This window comes from Talpa occidentalis, unplaced genomic scaffold (genome assembly GCF_014898055.3).
Source record: "Talpa occidentalis isolate TD23 unplaced genomic scaffold, MPIMG_talOcc4v2.1 talOcc4.11, whole genome shotgun sequence".
Taxonomy (NCBI): Eukaryota; Metazoa; Chordata; class Mammalia; order Eulipotyphla; family Talpidae; genus Talpa; species Talpa occidentalis.
This window is the reverse complement of record NW_023601104.1, coordinates 53,770,316-53,785,653: the sequence shown is the minus strand read 5'-3', so window position 1 is coordinate 53,785,653 and position 15,338 is coordinate 53,770,316. Positions and strand designations below refer to the sequence as shown.

Sequence of the window (15,338 nt, the reverse complement as noted above, 5' to 3'; positions counted from 1 at the left end):
AGCCAAGGAAACAGTAAATAGGGGAAGTGGGATTTGAATCCAGATTTTTTCTTTTTAAGAGTTATTTTTATTTATTTATGCATACAATAACTGGGGTGTAGGCCAGAGGTGCGGTGCTGAGAGGATTCACCAGAGACAGAGTGGGGAGCAGAACAGGCAGATCTACTGAAATATACTGCTGATAGGAGCAGTGGGTGAGACAGGAGAGGTCTGCTATGCCCTGTGGGTTAGCTCCCTGACTGGCGATCAAACTCATGCCACAGTGGCTGGCAATAGCTTGAAGCACTGAGACTACAATCCCTGTGCCACCAGGGAGGCCCTGAATCCAGATATGCTGACTCTAGAGTTAGTAGTGTTATGTTAAACTGCTTGCTTACAGAGTAGAAAGTGAGTTTGTAAGGTACTAACTTGTGAAAGATATGATTAACTGTGTTCTCCCAGTATGAATTAATTTATGATTGTTTTTCTCATTTGTATCTTATCATGTCTACTGTTGTTTCTTTTATTCTGATTATTTTTATGATGATAAATTATAGTGGATAGATGGGTAGGTTGTCTCATGTAGAGTAGCCTACAGTTTAAAAAGTTTGAGAGTCATTGTTTAAAGTAAAAGAACATATAGCTTTTCATGGTTTTTGTTTTTATAATTTTGGGGGACTTTGAAGCTCTGCTGATACTTCAGACCAACTGTTTGTTAAATTTCACACTAACCTTGTCATAATTGTGGCATAATTTTTACATTCTGAGTTTTGGCTCAACAATTTATTATTTGTTGTAAATGTTGTCATGAATGTATAATTTGAAGAGAAGAGGGACTATTACTCGTACCATTTAATGGCATACACATTTAAAATTTTAATTTATTTTTTAAAAAGTTATATTTTAATAAAATTAGTTTCACCAAAACATATTAAGTAAAATTGATTTTAGATGGCATAATGTATTTGTTCAGCCTGTATTGATTAAATTTGTTTTTGATTAACAATATATTTTATTTATTCTTAAGGCACGTTTCCTGCTTTCAAAAGTCAACCCTTCACAGACTCATAACAATATGTATGCCTGGGGGCAGGTAAGAGTAAATAGCACATCTTGGAAATGATTTTTTTGTGTATTTATAATTTGTTGTTTTAGTGAGGGCCACTTTTTTTTATGTATTTGATAATAATTTCTGTTGGAAAATAAATGAAAAAATAAAAGTAGAAAATATTATCAGTATTTGGTGGCACCATAGAAAATAAAGCAGTGATCATATTGAATAGATAGCACCGTTTTACATTCCAGATGAGACAAAATGAAGTAACGTGTATAATATCAGATAGGAAATGCTGATTTAAGCTTCATGCTAGGTCATAAACCTCAAAAAGCCACAATAAGCTGGGAGAGGTAAGGGATATTTGAGTAGGAGAGGCTTTAAGGCATGAAAATCATTATCAGTATATTTTAATTTCGTAGAATTCTGCCTTTTGGTATAACATTTATCAGGTGTCCAATATGCAGGACTCTGTATTGGTACTTTAAGGTACACAGCCATCATCTCTGCTTTTGAAGAGCTTTAATCTAGTGTTAGATTTGAGATCCATACCCACGTAATGAAAATACAAAGCAGATGGAATGTATGCTTTTAGAAAGGAAGGGGTTAAAAAGGAAGAGGGGAAGAAATCATAGTGGCAACAGGAGAGGGTGTGTGATCAGAAAAAAAACTCAGGAAAAAAAACATTTACTTTTAGAATGGCTGTTATTCCAGTCAGTAGGAATTGCATGAGGGAAGGAAATTGTATGGGCTAAGGATGTACATGTAAGGATGTAAGGATCTATAGTAGAACATAAAACTGTGGAGGATCATGAGTGCCAGGTTGAGGACTGAAAAACTGAGTCTTTCTTTGGTAAGTAATGGAATATCATTGAAGTTTAGACAGAGGGAAAATTTAATTCTTAACACAGTTTATATTTTAAAACTAATTGTGAGCAGTTTGTATGTTGAATTGAAGTAATCCAAGTGTGAAGGAAAGAAAGCAAGATGATGAAATGGACTAGATTTGGGAGATACTTTACAAGTATATTCTGTGAGACTTGATTAGCTGTTTCAGCAAAGTAAGTTTTTCTGAGGCAAACAACTATATGCAAAATCTGAATTCTGATTGGATCCTGGATTAGAGGGAGAGCACAACTATGAAGAACATAATTTGGATGATTTGCAAAATATGAATATGGGCTACATGTCAGATAGGAGTACAGCATTACTAACTTTGTTGAGTGTGATAATGATGGTGTGGCTACATAGATTGTTCTTGATCTTAGGTGATATATCCTAGAGAATTTGGGGGAAGTCGATGTCTTCAACTTGCAGAAATGATTCAGCAAGAGAAAAAAAAATACCTAGAAACAAAGCAAATGTTGCAAGATGTAAATCATTGATTTTGAGTATAGAATATATGGGTATTCATTGTAATTGTCTCTCAACTTTTCTGTAGGTTTGCATTTTTAAAAAATAGATAGTTGAGGGAGAATAAGGTAATTTGGGGTTTTGAGCCTGGTTTATTAGGAGAACATGTGTTAGTAAGTGGGAGGGTGGAGAAAAAATGTTTGGTGTTAGATGCAGTGAGTTTGAAATATTATGTAGTTTGCCATTTAGGGGAAGCTATTGGAAATTCACATTTGGTGATCAGGGCAAGGATGTGAAAGTTGATTGCAGAAGGCTGATATTTAATATGATCACAGTGTATGCTTGTCTAAGGAGAGAGTAGAGAGGCAAAAAAGAGAGGTAAAATCTTGGAAGTATACAAGTGGTAGGAATATTTTATAAATAATCAGAAAAGTGGAGGGAAACTAAAAGGAAGACCATGTTATAATAGGTGAGAAAGGACTTTATGGAAGGAAGTAGGAGATAGCAAACACTGAGGTGCTGCAGACACTTCAAAGAGGAGGAAGACAGAAAAAGGGGGATGGATTTGGTGACTAGGAAGTCATTTGTGGCTTTTGGTAAGCCTTTTGGTTGAGTAGATGGTAGAGAATAAGGAATTAACAAGTGGTAGAGAAGTGGAGGTCCCAAGTGTAAATGATTCTTTTGCAAAAACAGGCTCAGAGAGAATAGAAAGTCAGAAGGATGATTGTTATTAGAGTAAGGGTACAGAACTTAACATTTGTAAGCCAAGTAGAGGGGGAGATGCAATAACAATGTATTTATGTTTAAAATCCTCAAAAGGAGACAGTGTGAACACATGCACTATCTCGTTCTTAAGCATTGGTATGGAGGCAGGACATTTCTTCCAGGTAAAGAAAGAGGTGAGAAGAAGGAAGACAGAGACTTTAAGGTGGAGATAAAGCATGTTGAATAATTGCTTGTTGTTTTTTAGTACTAGAAGATTGGAGTTGAGTAGCAAATAGAAAAGATTGAAAACAGCCAGAAGGAAAAAATAAATCACTAGAGGTTGAGTAAAAGACTTTTACAGCCGTGGTGACATCTTACTTTATTTACTAACAATTTTTAGAACGTGCTTCCATAATTTCTTTAAACATGCTTTGTAATTCAGGCATTGCAAAAATGACAGACATTGGGATAATTGAGGACTGGAGCTAAAGAGAGACACATTAAACTTATTTAATGAGTAATGTTAAATAACTGACTATGGGGTCCACACTGGGTAAGAGATAAATGAAGCAATAATTGGAATTAGGGCCCCTTCTCTTAGACTATAGATGCTTTAGAATTGTGCTCTGATTTCTCCACATTTACTTTTTTTTTCTTTTGTATGGTTTAATTTACAATGTGGAGTTGTAGTTGGCAGACTTAGAAAGAACTTGTTGAGTTGTTAAACATGAAGAGGCATCATTCTGAGATGGTAGTTGAAAATACAGACTCTGCAAGTTAGTTAACCTCTTTGCCTTTCTTGTCTGTTACAGAGTTTAATATATGCTTGATAGGCAAATTAATACGCAGGAAATATTAGCTATTAGGTTTTTTTGGTTATCAGTAGAAAAAAGTCTCCAAATATATTTCAGATGTCTTTATTTGAAAACCTATTTTAAACTTTGAAGTTTAATTATTACTGCCTGGAATTAGTGGTAATGCAGCCAGTAAGGAGCCCTCCATACAAAGATCTATGATTTTTATAAGGAAATCATGTTAATGTTCTTATAGACAATAACCATATTAATAACTAATAAACTTGAATTTTTATTGTTTTAGTCACTATACTAAGCTCTTTATGCATTCCTACTTAATTATTAAAATATCCCTATGAGGTGAGTACTGTTAGCTCTAGTTTTCAGAAGAAACTGATGCTAACATAGGCTAAGTAATTTACCTAATATCACAAAGCTAAACTGTGGCAGGGTCCAGATTTGAACCCAGACCTGTCTGACTCTAGAATATAAATTTTTAATCTTTAGTCTAAATTCATGATTGCAATTTAGGGAGTTAATTTGGTAGCCAGCTATTTTGCTAAAAGTCATGGAATCAAATATCTTAGTTTTTCGGGGGTTTTTTTGGTCTGAAAGTAGTACCATCCATGGATGGCCTGAAGAGGGCACCACTGCAACACTGCTTCTGTGACAGGCTGCTTCATGTACTGAATGATACAAGCTTGGATCTTTCTGCCTAATCTAGATATATTTTAAAAAGAAAATGAGTGTATTTGAAACATTGAGATCAACCAGTGGCAAATTTTTGATAAGACTGAGTTAAACACTAGTATTAATAATTTTAAATAAAGTTTTTGCAGTATGTAAATTAGAAAATCCATATATTTTTTTTCTTGGGTAGGAGATCTGGAACTGGGTGAATTGAGGTGGAAAATGTATAAAATGAAAAAAAAAATCAGATACCATTACATGAAGAAAAAAGCAGGAGCTACCAAGTTATTAGTTTGTCACTGTTTGGAGAATTTGTTTCTCTGCATTATGAATGTAGAATAAGGAAAAGTATTTCAATGTTTTAAAATAATAAATTTTTCAAAAAAGGTAAAAATAGCCAAAACATGTTGTATCCTACGACATGGATCAGTACTGTTCTATTTGCTTTACACAATTTAACCATTATAAAAATCTTGTGAAATAGATCCTATTAGTAACCTAATTTTAAAGTGAGGAAACTAAGACACAGAGAGGTTAAGTGCTTTCCTCTGCCACACAGACAGGAATAGCAGAGCCAGCACAGAGCACTCTGACTCCTGACTCTTACCCCAGTGCTCTTGCCTCCTTTCGTTACCAAGTTTTTCAGGTTAACTTATGAAAGCACATAACAACATTGGTTTTGTTTTATTCAGGAGACATTATATCCGTAGCTATGGCAGAGTAGAATCCCAGGATGTATAAATTCTCATCTCACATGTGCCTCTTACTTGTTTTTTTTTTTTTTTTTTTTAATAGAGGCATGTTTTATTTATTTATTTATTTGTTTGTTTGTTTTGTTTATACATGCACTGGGTACAGTCAGAAGCGCGGGAGGGTGAGAGAATTCACCAGAGCCAGAGCGGGGAGCAGAGCAGGCAGACTGAAGTACACTGCTGAGGGGAGCAGCGGGCGGCAGGAGAGGTCTGCGCGCCATGTGGGACCCTCCTCTGGTGGCCGGGGAGCAGCCGGGGATCGAACCGGCGCCGCAGAGGTAGCCGGCAGCTTCGCAACCCAGCGCTCAACCGCTGCGCCACTGGGGAGGCCCACCTCTTACTTGTTGATTCCCCTTTGAAAATTGCTTTATTTCCCTCCTTTAGACTTTATATGTTTACTGTTAAGTAAGAGCTTGAGTATCAGGTGAAAATTGTAAAATTCAGCTATAAAATCTTCTAGAAAAACTTTTTCTTGTGATAATGAAATTAGAAAATTTCATTATTACCAAGGGCATTCTGTCAACACAGTTTTTATTTAAAATAGACGTTAGCAATTTTCCTTGACTCTTGTTAATTTCTTAAAACTCACAGACATTGATGAAAATGACTTGAAAACTTATAAGCATAGTTTATTAAAAACTATTATAAATTTGCTTCCTTCCAATTGCCATTTTTATTAAAATATGTATAATTGTAATTTTACTTTAGCTAATAGATAGCAATAATCTCACCTAGGCAGATTTATTCCTTAGTAATGATAAAAGACAAATTGACACTTTATTGCTTTAAAAATTAAGTCGGGTGTGGGGCTGTTCTAACACGCATTGATTAACTGCAGTGCAAATCTGATGCTGACTCCTTGGAGTTAGTGCAGTTATCACAAGTTAAAGGATGTTGTCTGCAAGTCTGTCCTACCTTACATGCCAGCTGCAAGTGGGATTTCAGACTACCTGCACTTTTGATCAACTAGTTACAAACCTATGTGTACGTGTGTGTGTGCGCGCGTGTGTGTTCATAATTTGCTAGAACAACTCACAGAACTCAGGAAAGCACTATTTTTATGACTAAAGTTTTATTGTAAAGGCTACAAATTAGGACCAGCTAATGAAGGACAGAGCAGGGTCCCCAGATAGAGAATGTCTCTGTCCTTTCCCTTTGGAATCAGGCTGTATCACCCTACCAGCTCTGTTAATGTGTTTGTCAAATAGAAAGTGCCACTGAGCTTTGGTATCCAGAGTTTTGTGGGGTTGGGGGATGTGTGAGAGTGGGGAACTTTTGATCAAATCACTGTGCTGTGATTGAGTTCAGTATTCTGCCTTCAGGCTGTCTTAAAGCCCAACCTTCTAATCACATGGTTGATCTTTTTGGTGATCGGTCCCCAATCTGAGTGATCTCATCTCAGCATAACTTCACATGTGATGGGGCAGAGGAGGGGAAGGGTCATAAACACCAAAGACATTACTAGTGGGAAATCCTATAGAGAGAGTGCCTCCTGCTCTCAGTAGCCAGGGGCAAAGACCAGTCAGAATATCTTATACACCAGGAGCATAGGCATTGTTCTACTTGAAATATTTTGTCTATTTTAAACATTTACTTGTACATTGCTTATGTATTTTAAGGTGTCTTTCTTTTCCTCTAGGAGTCTGGAGCACCTATTCTTACAGATGATGTTAGTTTGCAAGTGTTTATGGATCACTTGAAGAAACTTGCTGTGTCAAGTGCTGCTTGAATTGCTAGCATATTAAGGACACTTAAGAAGATGAAATATTTCAGTTTCATTTTTTCTTTTTTCAGTTCATCTGTGGAAACCAACTCTCTAGACACTCTTTGTGTTAGTATGGTTTGAGATGTGGAGAAATGTTCACTTTTGTAGATTAAGCTGGAATATAAGAGCAATAAGAACAAATTTGTTTTGCTTGCCACAGTATTATAACAGGTTTTAGAAATTTGAGGTCTTTATAACTTTGTTATATAAATAATGAAAATAGTCTGCCATGCACTACAGAGTCATTTATAAATTGCAGACAAACCCAAAGTGGCACTGAATGTCCTTGCTGACTTTTTGAAAACTTGTTTGGTAATTTTAGCCAGAAAGTACAAAACATCAAAAGTAGTGATAAATGTGAACATTTTTACCTATTCATTGAATATTTTCCTGTGATATTCAGCACTTATATATACACTTTTTCTGTACTTACTCTGTTGAGGCAGGTTTATTTTTATGATGATTTGTCTAGGAATTATTTGACTTTATATATGGTAATTTTCATGAAGATAATTTAATGTTTGGTCATTTGGAAAAATAGAGATGAAAAGTTTGGTCTTTTTTGGTAATAGTCCTACAACTAACAGTGAGTGTGAAATTCCCGCAGAGTATCCAACTTATGTGATTAAATGAGGTAATTTTTTTAAAAGGGGAGATGGAAAATAAACCATTTTGCCAGGGTGCATTTTAGAATGCCTTTGCAGTAAAATGACTGTTGTAATTATTAAACCAAATTTGGTTTTCACTGCATGATTTTGTTGTTTCCCCTTATTTTTTTGAGGTAAATTTTACATTACATCCTTCGTATTTTCACTCTATTTTGGGAGTTTACACATTTTGTTTCTGCTTCTATTTTGTGAAATTTATTAATTTGTGGTTCTTACTGAAGCAGTATTATAATATTTTGTTGAATTATATCATGTTGTAATGCTCAGTTTTGACTTATTCATTAGTATCATTCACTTTTACCTTTTAAAGTTTACTTCTAGCAAATGTTTACATTGCTAAAGCCAGATATATTTGACAATGGAATTTATATCAAGTACTGCAGATAAAAAGGTGGTGCTATGGTATATACTTAGAAGGACCGTTTTGATAATTATACTTGCATGAATACAATCAGATGATGGTAAAACAGATACTTAAAAATTGTTTATATGTTATATTCCATTAGATTAAATAAACAGCTGTTTTATTTTATTTGAATTGAAATGTGCTAAGCCTAAATACCAATAAAGTATACTTTCTCTGTTTTCTTGCTTACTTTGAAATCTAGTAAAGCCTGAGAATTCTAATCTAATATGAGAACATTTAAAATAAAATTCACACACCATACAGTTCACTCATTTAAAATGTACAGCTCAGTGCTTTTTAGGATATTCATGGAGTTTTGTAACCATTCTTAAACATACTACCCCTAGTGGCCTTATCTCTAAAAATGCTTTGGTGTAACAGCATATACTCTTTTAAAATTGATTCCAAAATTGAGCTTCCATTTTCTCTATCTAGCTCCCCCCCCCTTTTTTTTAAAGATTTATTTATTTATGCATACTAGAACTGGGGTAAAGGCCAGAGGTGCAGAGGGGTGAGAGGATTCACCAGAGACAGGGAAACAGAACAGGCAGATTGACCAAAATACACTGCTGAGGGGAGCAGCGGGTGAGTCAGGAAAATCTGCCTGCCATGTGGGTAGCTCCCTGGCTGGGGATGGAACTCATGCTGCAGTGGCTGCGGGTAGCTTCATAGGTTGTATCTTAACCCCTTGTGCCACCAGGGAGTCCCTAGCTCCCTTCCTGATGAACTTCCCTCTTACAATCCCTCACTAAGGGACTGAGTGTGTCTAATGAATGTGCTTGTTACCCAGTCCAGACCAGAAACCAAGGAATCATTTTCAGCTTTTACTTTCAACATCTGTAGTAGTTCAATTCTTCCAGTTCTATTTCTCCAATATCCCCCCAATTTGCTTAGAGTTCTTGATCTTATTTTGCATTCATCATGTCTCACCTGATTTGGTGAAACCGCCTCCTAACCATGCCACTTTCCCAGTCTTCTTTTTTCCATTCCTTTAATTGCAATATGTATCTGATCATGTCATTTCCTTTGTCCTCAGAATAAATCCAAACACTTTGGCCTGGTAACAATGATACTATACATCATTTCTAGAGGATCCCTTTCTCCCTTAGAAAATGTGTACAGAGGTCACAGTTGAAAATGTAATGGTGGATGGGGTGCTGTAATTCTACCTAAACGTTACTCTTAGGTGTGATATTTGAGATCTATATAGTGACAAAAGCAAGTGCATTCTTTATTGGCCATACAAATTAAATGCTGTGGATTATTGCACTAGGTTTTATTTGAAATGAACATGTTTGTTACATTTCAAACAATGAAAAATTACAATTGCTTTCTAGTACTCATCTTTACATTTTAATTTAATTTATTTATTTTTAAAGACATTTATGCATACAAGAGCCGGGGTACAGGTCAGAGGTGTGGGGGTGGTGATGAGAGGATTCACCAGAGCCAGAGCGGGGAACAGAACAGGCAGACTGACAGAAGTACACTGCTGAGGGGAGCAGCGGGGTGAGTCAGGAGAGGTCTGCGCCATGTGGGTTGTTCCCTGGCTGGCTGGGGATCGAACTCGGTGCTGCAGAGGCTGCAGACAGCTTCATAGTGTGGTGCTTAACCCCTTGCGCCACCAGGGAGGCCCCTACATTTTTATTTTCCATGTCTCCCAAATACATACTTTTTGTTCCCTAATGTTCTTGATTTGTATTCATTTTGAGCATTTTATCAAGTAATTCTACAAATGTTTTTTGTTTGCTTTTTAAAAATAATTTACAAAATTAAAACTTTTTCCTTTCTTCATGCCTATTTTTAATCAATTGAAATGAAAAGCGGGTCTCTGTTATCTGGTGCGTATAATAATAGATGCATAATACAGGGTATGGAATAGTGAAGTTACATTTCTAAGTAAATCTAGATTATTTTTCTTCCCTATCCATGATTATTATGACATAAAGCCCAATTATTTGGGTTGAGGATGGGCTATTAGGAAATTAGGTGATTTTATCCCCTTGAGGAAACAAACTAAATAAGTGGCTACTTCTAAAGTGTGTGGAGGATGAATAGAAATACTAACTTTAGGCTTTGTTTAATCAACGTAAAAACAGTTATTTTTAAAAGTTAAGGATAAGAAAGACTGAAACTGATTATATAACTTTCAAACCATGAACAAGAAATCTAAAGAAAAGTCGAGGAAGGAAATAATACTAAAATCAAAATTTTAATGAGACAGAAAACAAAAATTCAATGGAGAGGTTCCAAATGGCAATAGCTGGAAAGACTTAACAAAATAAACCCATTTCTAAAACTAAGAAGGAAATTGAGTAGCAACTCATCATCTGAATAGTACAATTTTTTTTTTTAAATAGAAGTTTTAAATAATCAAAATTTTTTGCCTGAACTAGTTAAGAGCCATAATTACTAAGTTGTTAAATGACCAAACCATCCAAAATACTTTCTCTAATGAATTTTAGGGAAGATTTGATGTTCTAATCATACATTTACCCCTCATGAATATAGAAGTAGATACCAAGTTGAGAAATTGTGGCATTTTGGAGTTAAAAGGGTCTGTAATGACAAGAAAAGCAAGACGACTATAAATTGCTGGCTGCTACAAGTGTTTTGCACTTTTAGGGAAAAGAATGCTATGGAATAGGGAAGAATTAATATGTAACAGACCCAAATAAACTTTGGAGAACATTTAAATCTGTTTTAAAACAACACATTTTGAGGGATCATAACCACTGACCAACAAAGCACCTGGTACTCTCTGAATTTGTCTTTAAAAGAAAGCAGCTTAGGGCCTCCCTGGAGGTAAAGAGGTTAAAGTCTCAGCACTATCAAGCTGTCACCTGCTGTTGTGACATGAGTGGCATGAGTTCGATCCCCGGCCAGGAAGCCAACCCACATGACACAGCAGACATCTCCTTTCTCGCCTGCTGCTCCCCTCAGCAGTGTGTTTCAGTAAATCTGCCTGTTCTGCTCCCCACTCTGTCTCTGGTGAATCCTCTCACCCCCTTCACCTCTGGCCTGGACCCCAGTTCTTGTCTGTATAAATAAATAACATGAATCTAGAAAATAAAGCAGCATGATCTGCGTGATGCAGTAGGTGTTTGCCAATTTAGGAAAAAATGCTACCAAGCAGGACACTGTGCACCCAACTAACCAACAGAGAGCTGTGCATTTCCCAACTGCAATCCCTGGAGTAATTAAGTAGAGAAAAGTGCACTGGAGCCTGACTGGGTGGATTTGTTTCCTATGGGATATGTGGTCTGCTGTGCTGGGGGGAAATGCTGTTTTCTGATCTGTGTGAAGAACTTGCTCAGGAACCTTAACAAGGCAAAGCCACCATAGAATAATCCTATATAATCTGACTTGAGGGTGGGGGAGGTAGGATTCTGGGCACCACATGATTTATTTGGCAAAACAGGGAAATCCATAAAATTGACAATTTTTGTAAGGGTTAGAAATCTTTCTAAGAATAATAAATCTGGAAATTACCTAAGAGTAGCAGTAAAGATGTCATTTTGAAATGTTTAAGTATATTAATTAAATAACTTCCAATAAGAAAGAATCCCATTTCACTTTATATAAGAGGCTTAGAGCAGATAGTTCCTGTCTTCAAGGCAATTTAAAAATAACTTAATCTTCAGAGGTTTAAACATTGATCTCATAAAATCATTGTGAGATACTTCATAGGTCAAGTATTTTGTATGTTTGAAAAATATTTTTGAAGAAGTAAAATTCACCAGAAATGATTGAATCATACAGCACTAATTCTCAAATTTGAATATGCATCGGTTTGAAAATGAGTCTGAGATGTTGCATTTTTAACAAGCTCCCAGGTGATACAGTGCTATCCTGTGGACCACAATTTAAATAGCAAAGTCTGCAAAAAGCAACATTTTTATCATGTTTTGAGACCTCCATAGGAAGAACTCCAGCAATCAGTTGGAAATGTGCATTCTAGAATCAGGAGACTCAGGTTTAGGAACCATAAGTCTAGAATTGATAGCTGAAGCTATAGAGGAGGTTGCTCTTAATTATTGACTAAGTGCTAACCAGGTAGGTAGGGAGCACGGAGGCAGATACAGTTCTCTGGTGAGCATGGATTATTCCATCATGTTATGGTCTCTTATAATGTTTAATTCCAAAATTCTATTTTTAATGAGAACATTAAGCCACTGATTTATCAAGTAAATATTTTCAGCAAGGAAATATTTCTATTAAAAAGGCCACTGAGTTACTGAAATATTAGTGGTAGTACAATAAATAGCATATAACTGAAGAGAGTGTTTTTATTGAATACTGGGTTTTGATAATACCCAGAATTAGGTTCTGTATTTTAATAGGGTTATTGCAAAAGTATGATCTTTAGTAATGAATTGTGCAGTGGCTTAACTAACAGTTGTTTTTAATGACTTTAAGATGTCTCCCATTTGTTAAGATGATGAAACAGATTGCCAAGGCAGGTTACGAAATATTCTTAACTAGGTATATTTATTATAAGTTGGTGAGGTGGGCCTCCCCAATGGCGCAGCGGTTGAGCGCTGGGTTGTGAAGCTGCCCGCAGCCTCTGCAGCACAGGTTCGATCCCCGGCTGCTCCCCGGCCACTGGAGGAGGGTCCCACATGGTGCGCAGACCTCTCCTGCCGCCCGCTGCTCCCCTCAGCAGTGTACTTCGGTCCTTCTGCCTGTTCTGCTCCCCGCCCTGGCTCTGGTGAATTCTCTCACCCTCCCGCGCTTCTGACTGTACCCAGTGCTTGTATAAATAAATAAATAAATAAATAAATAAATAAATCTTAAAAAAAAAAAAATAAGTTGGTGAGGTAACTATTTATGGGTTAAGTAGACAAGAATTTTCCTGGAGTTAGAAAAATAAATTTGACAATCTGAGCAGACTTTAGACCAATAAACTCCGTGTGTGTGTGTGTGTGTGTGTGTGTCTTTTTTGGTGCTCATCTCATCTTATAGATTTATAGTTGGCCTTTTCAATTATATTTACTTATCGAGTGCCATATGCACTTTTGACATGGCTTGTAAATGACTCTGATGATTAGTTTCTACTTGGAGTCTAAAGTCCAGCATGGCTTCTGGGAAGCTAATGTTTTATTATTGCAGGTTCTTTGGCAAGAACATTCACAGTGCCTGTTGCCCATTGTGCTTACTCAGCCCTTATGGGTGACAGCTACATCTGCTTCTCCATCTGTACTTTTTGGGTCTAAGTCAATATCCTTACCTGTCTGTAATACTTAAGAATCTGTCTGTATCTAATGAAGGAAAGAAAGAGGATTGAAAAAATCTCTACCTTTTGCAAGATCTTCTACAAAGTAATAGTTCTGTGGAGTGATGTGGAGATTTTTTATGATTAAATAGATAATGAAACTGTGATTGTCAAATAGAGATGTATTTAAACATGTCCAGAACTTACTTTTATTCATTAAGAAGAATGTATTTAATAATGATGTAGCTGTGCTGTATGTTATATATGGTTCTTTTTCTGACATGGATAAAGCCCATTTATAAATAAAATCTGAAGTTACTTCTACAGAGTAAGGAAGCCAAATCCTTGACACAGCATACTAGACATGTCAATCATGGTTCCTGCTACATCCAATATGTCTCCTGCTTGCATGTAGCCTTTTACTGAGCTGAGCAACCAGCCCTGGCTCCTTTCTCAGCAAAGGGTTGGGATCAAGTTTCCTAAAGGCACCTAATCCATAGATTGGCTGCTGACCTATGAAATGACTTGGTATGAATAAGTTTCCCTAGTAAGCATAATGGTAATTAACTGTCATTCTTCTAAAAGTTGAATAGGAAAATCCAGAGAGCGGCAGCCATTCTGTAATGACAGGGAAAAAATAAGCAGAGGGAAAAATAAGGAATGGAAGAGGCATGTTGGCGGTGGGACATGAGGGCGCAGGTTCCCAAGCTCCTGCTGAAACATGGGTCCTGGTCACCTTAAGTTCTGAAGCCTGGCTATTTCTGGGATCCTTTCACCCGTGACTTACCGTTCTACCCGACTGCTTCAATGAATGGGGATACAGTATACAGAAAACTAATCAGAGGAAGGGAGATGTGTGACAAATTTGGACAGATTCCCAAAAGAGGCCCTGTTTTTACTTTTTGTCCAGAACAGAAAAAGGTCATCTGGTCTAGGGGTTTTTCTAACACTAGCAGGATTTCTAATATCTTTCTGAACAACAACAAAAGACCTTAATATCAATAATTAACAACAGTTACAAATGATTCAATCCACTTCTTTGTTACTAATGCATTGAAAGAGCAGGGTTCTTGAGTTATAGTTATAAAGGCTACTGTAGTTTTGTCTGACTGTTCCTTCATTTTTATCAATGAATGTAGTCTCCCACCCTTCAACCACTTGATGAAAGTTCCAGTAGGTTAATTATTTTTGGATCACTTTACTAACAGGCTTTAAAGGTCACTCTAGACACAATCCATTTAACAATGGCCAGGTTCCTGTGCTAAGTAGGAAACACACATCATCTCACTGACTTTCTGCATGCTGGTCTGTTTCATAGCCCTCGTTGAAATGGGTTTCATTATCTTGACCCCTTAGTCGAGCCACTTGTTACATATTTTCCCACAGAGAGTATATAAATGAGAATTCCATAGTCAGCCTCTGTCCCTGGAATTCAGGTAGTCAATGCTTTTGGGAAGCTCCCTGTATACCACTTTGCTTTTGGAAAGGACCTATATTGGTACCTGTTTTTGTTAACTGAAAGATATCCAAAGAGTACAGTCCCTTTTACGACAAAAGACGCAAAGTGAAACTGGCTTCGGGGTTGGCTTTGTGGCTGTGCTCAGGCATCATGCACCCAGCAGTGAAAGCGCCCGCCAGGCTCCTTCCCAGGAACTGCTTCTTACAGGCTGTGGAAGTATCATATAATACATGCTTTTACTGTAGGTTAGTGTTTTTTAGCTTTTGTGCTATTTGGTATGATTTAGTAGGAAGTTTTTCAGGTTTGGGAAGGCTGAAAAATGTTTCCATGTAAATTAAAGGTAACCACATCATCACTTTATGCCATTTGGCCTGACAAAAGGTTTCATGGGCATGCTCTACTCTTGGAAACCTGTCTATTTTAATGAGCATGTCTTGGGAATAATCCTGTGCCCTGATGAATTCTTTGCCTGGAACCTGGAGATCTTCTGGGTCAGAC

The 15,338-nt window shown here is 36.6% G+C and overlaps 1 protein-coding gene across 4 annotated transcripts in view; it reads left to right on the top strand.

Moving 5' to 3' along the window:
* The window catches only part of SEC23A (SEC23 homolog A, COPII coat complex component), a 61,045-nt gene extending 52,700 nt beyond the window's left edge, over nt 1–8,345 (top strand). For all 4 annotated transcript variants that reach the window (XM_037503228.2, XM_037503226.2, XM_037503227.2 and 1 more), the window contains 2 exons: nt 1,007–1,072; nt 6,967–8,345. In XM_037503228.2, the coding sequence (XP_037359125.1) occupies nt 1,007–1,072; nt 6,967–7,056 (156 nt within the window). In that variant the 3' untranslated portion in view covers nt 7,057–8,345. The remainder of the gene's footprint in view (nt 1–1,006; nt 1,073–6,966) is intronic.
* The last annotated feature ends 6,993 nt before the right edge of the window (nt 8,346–15,338 follow it).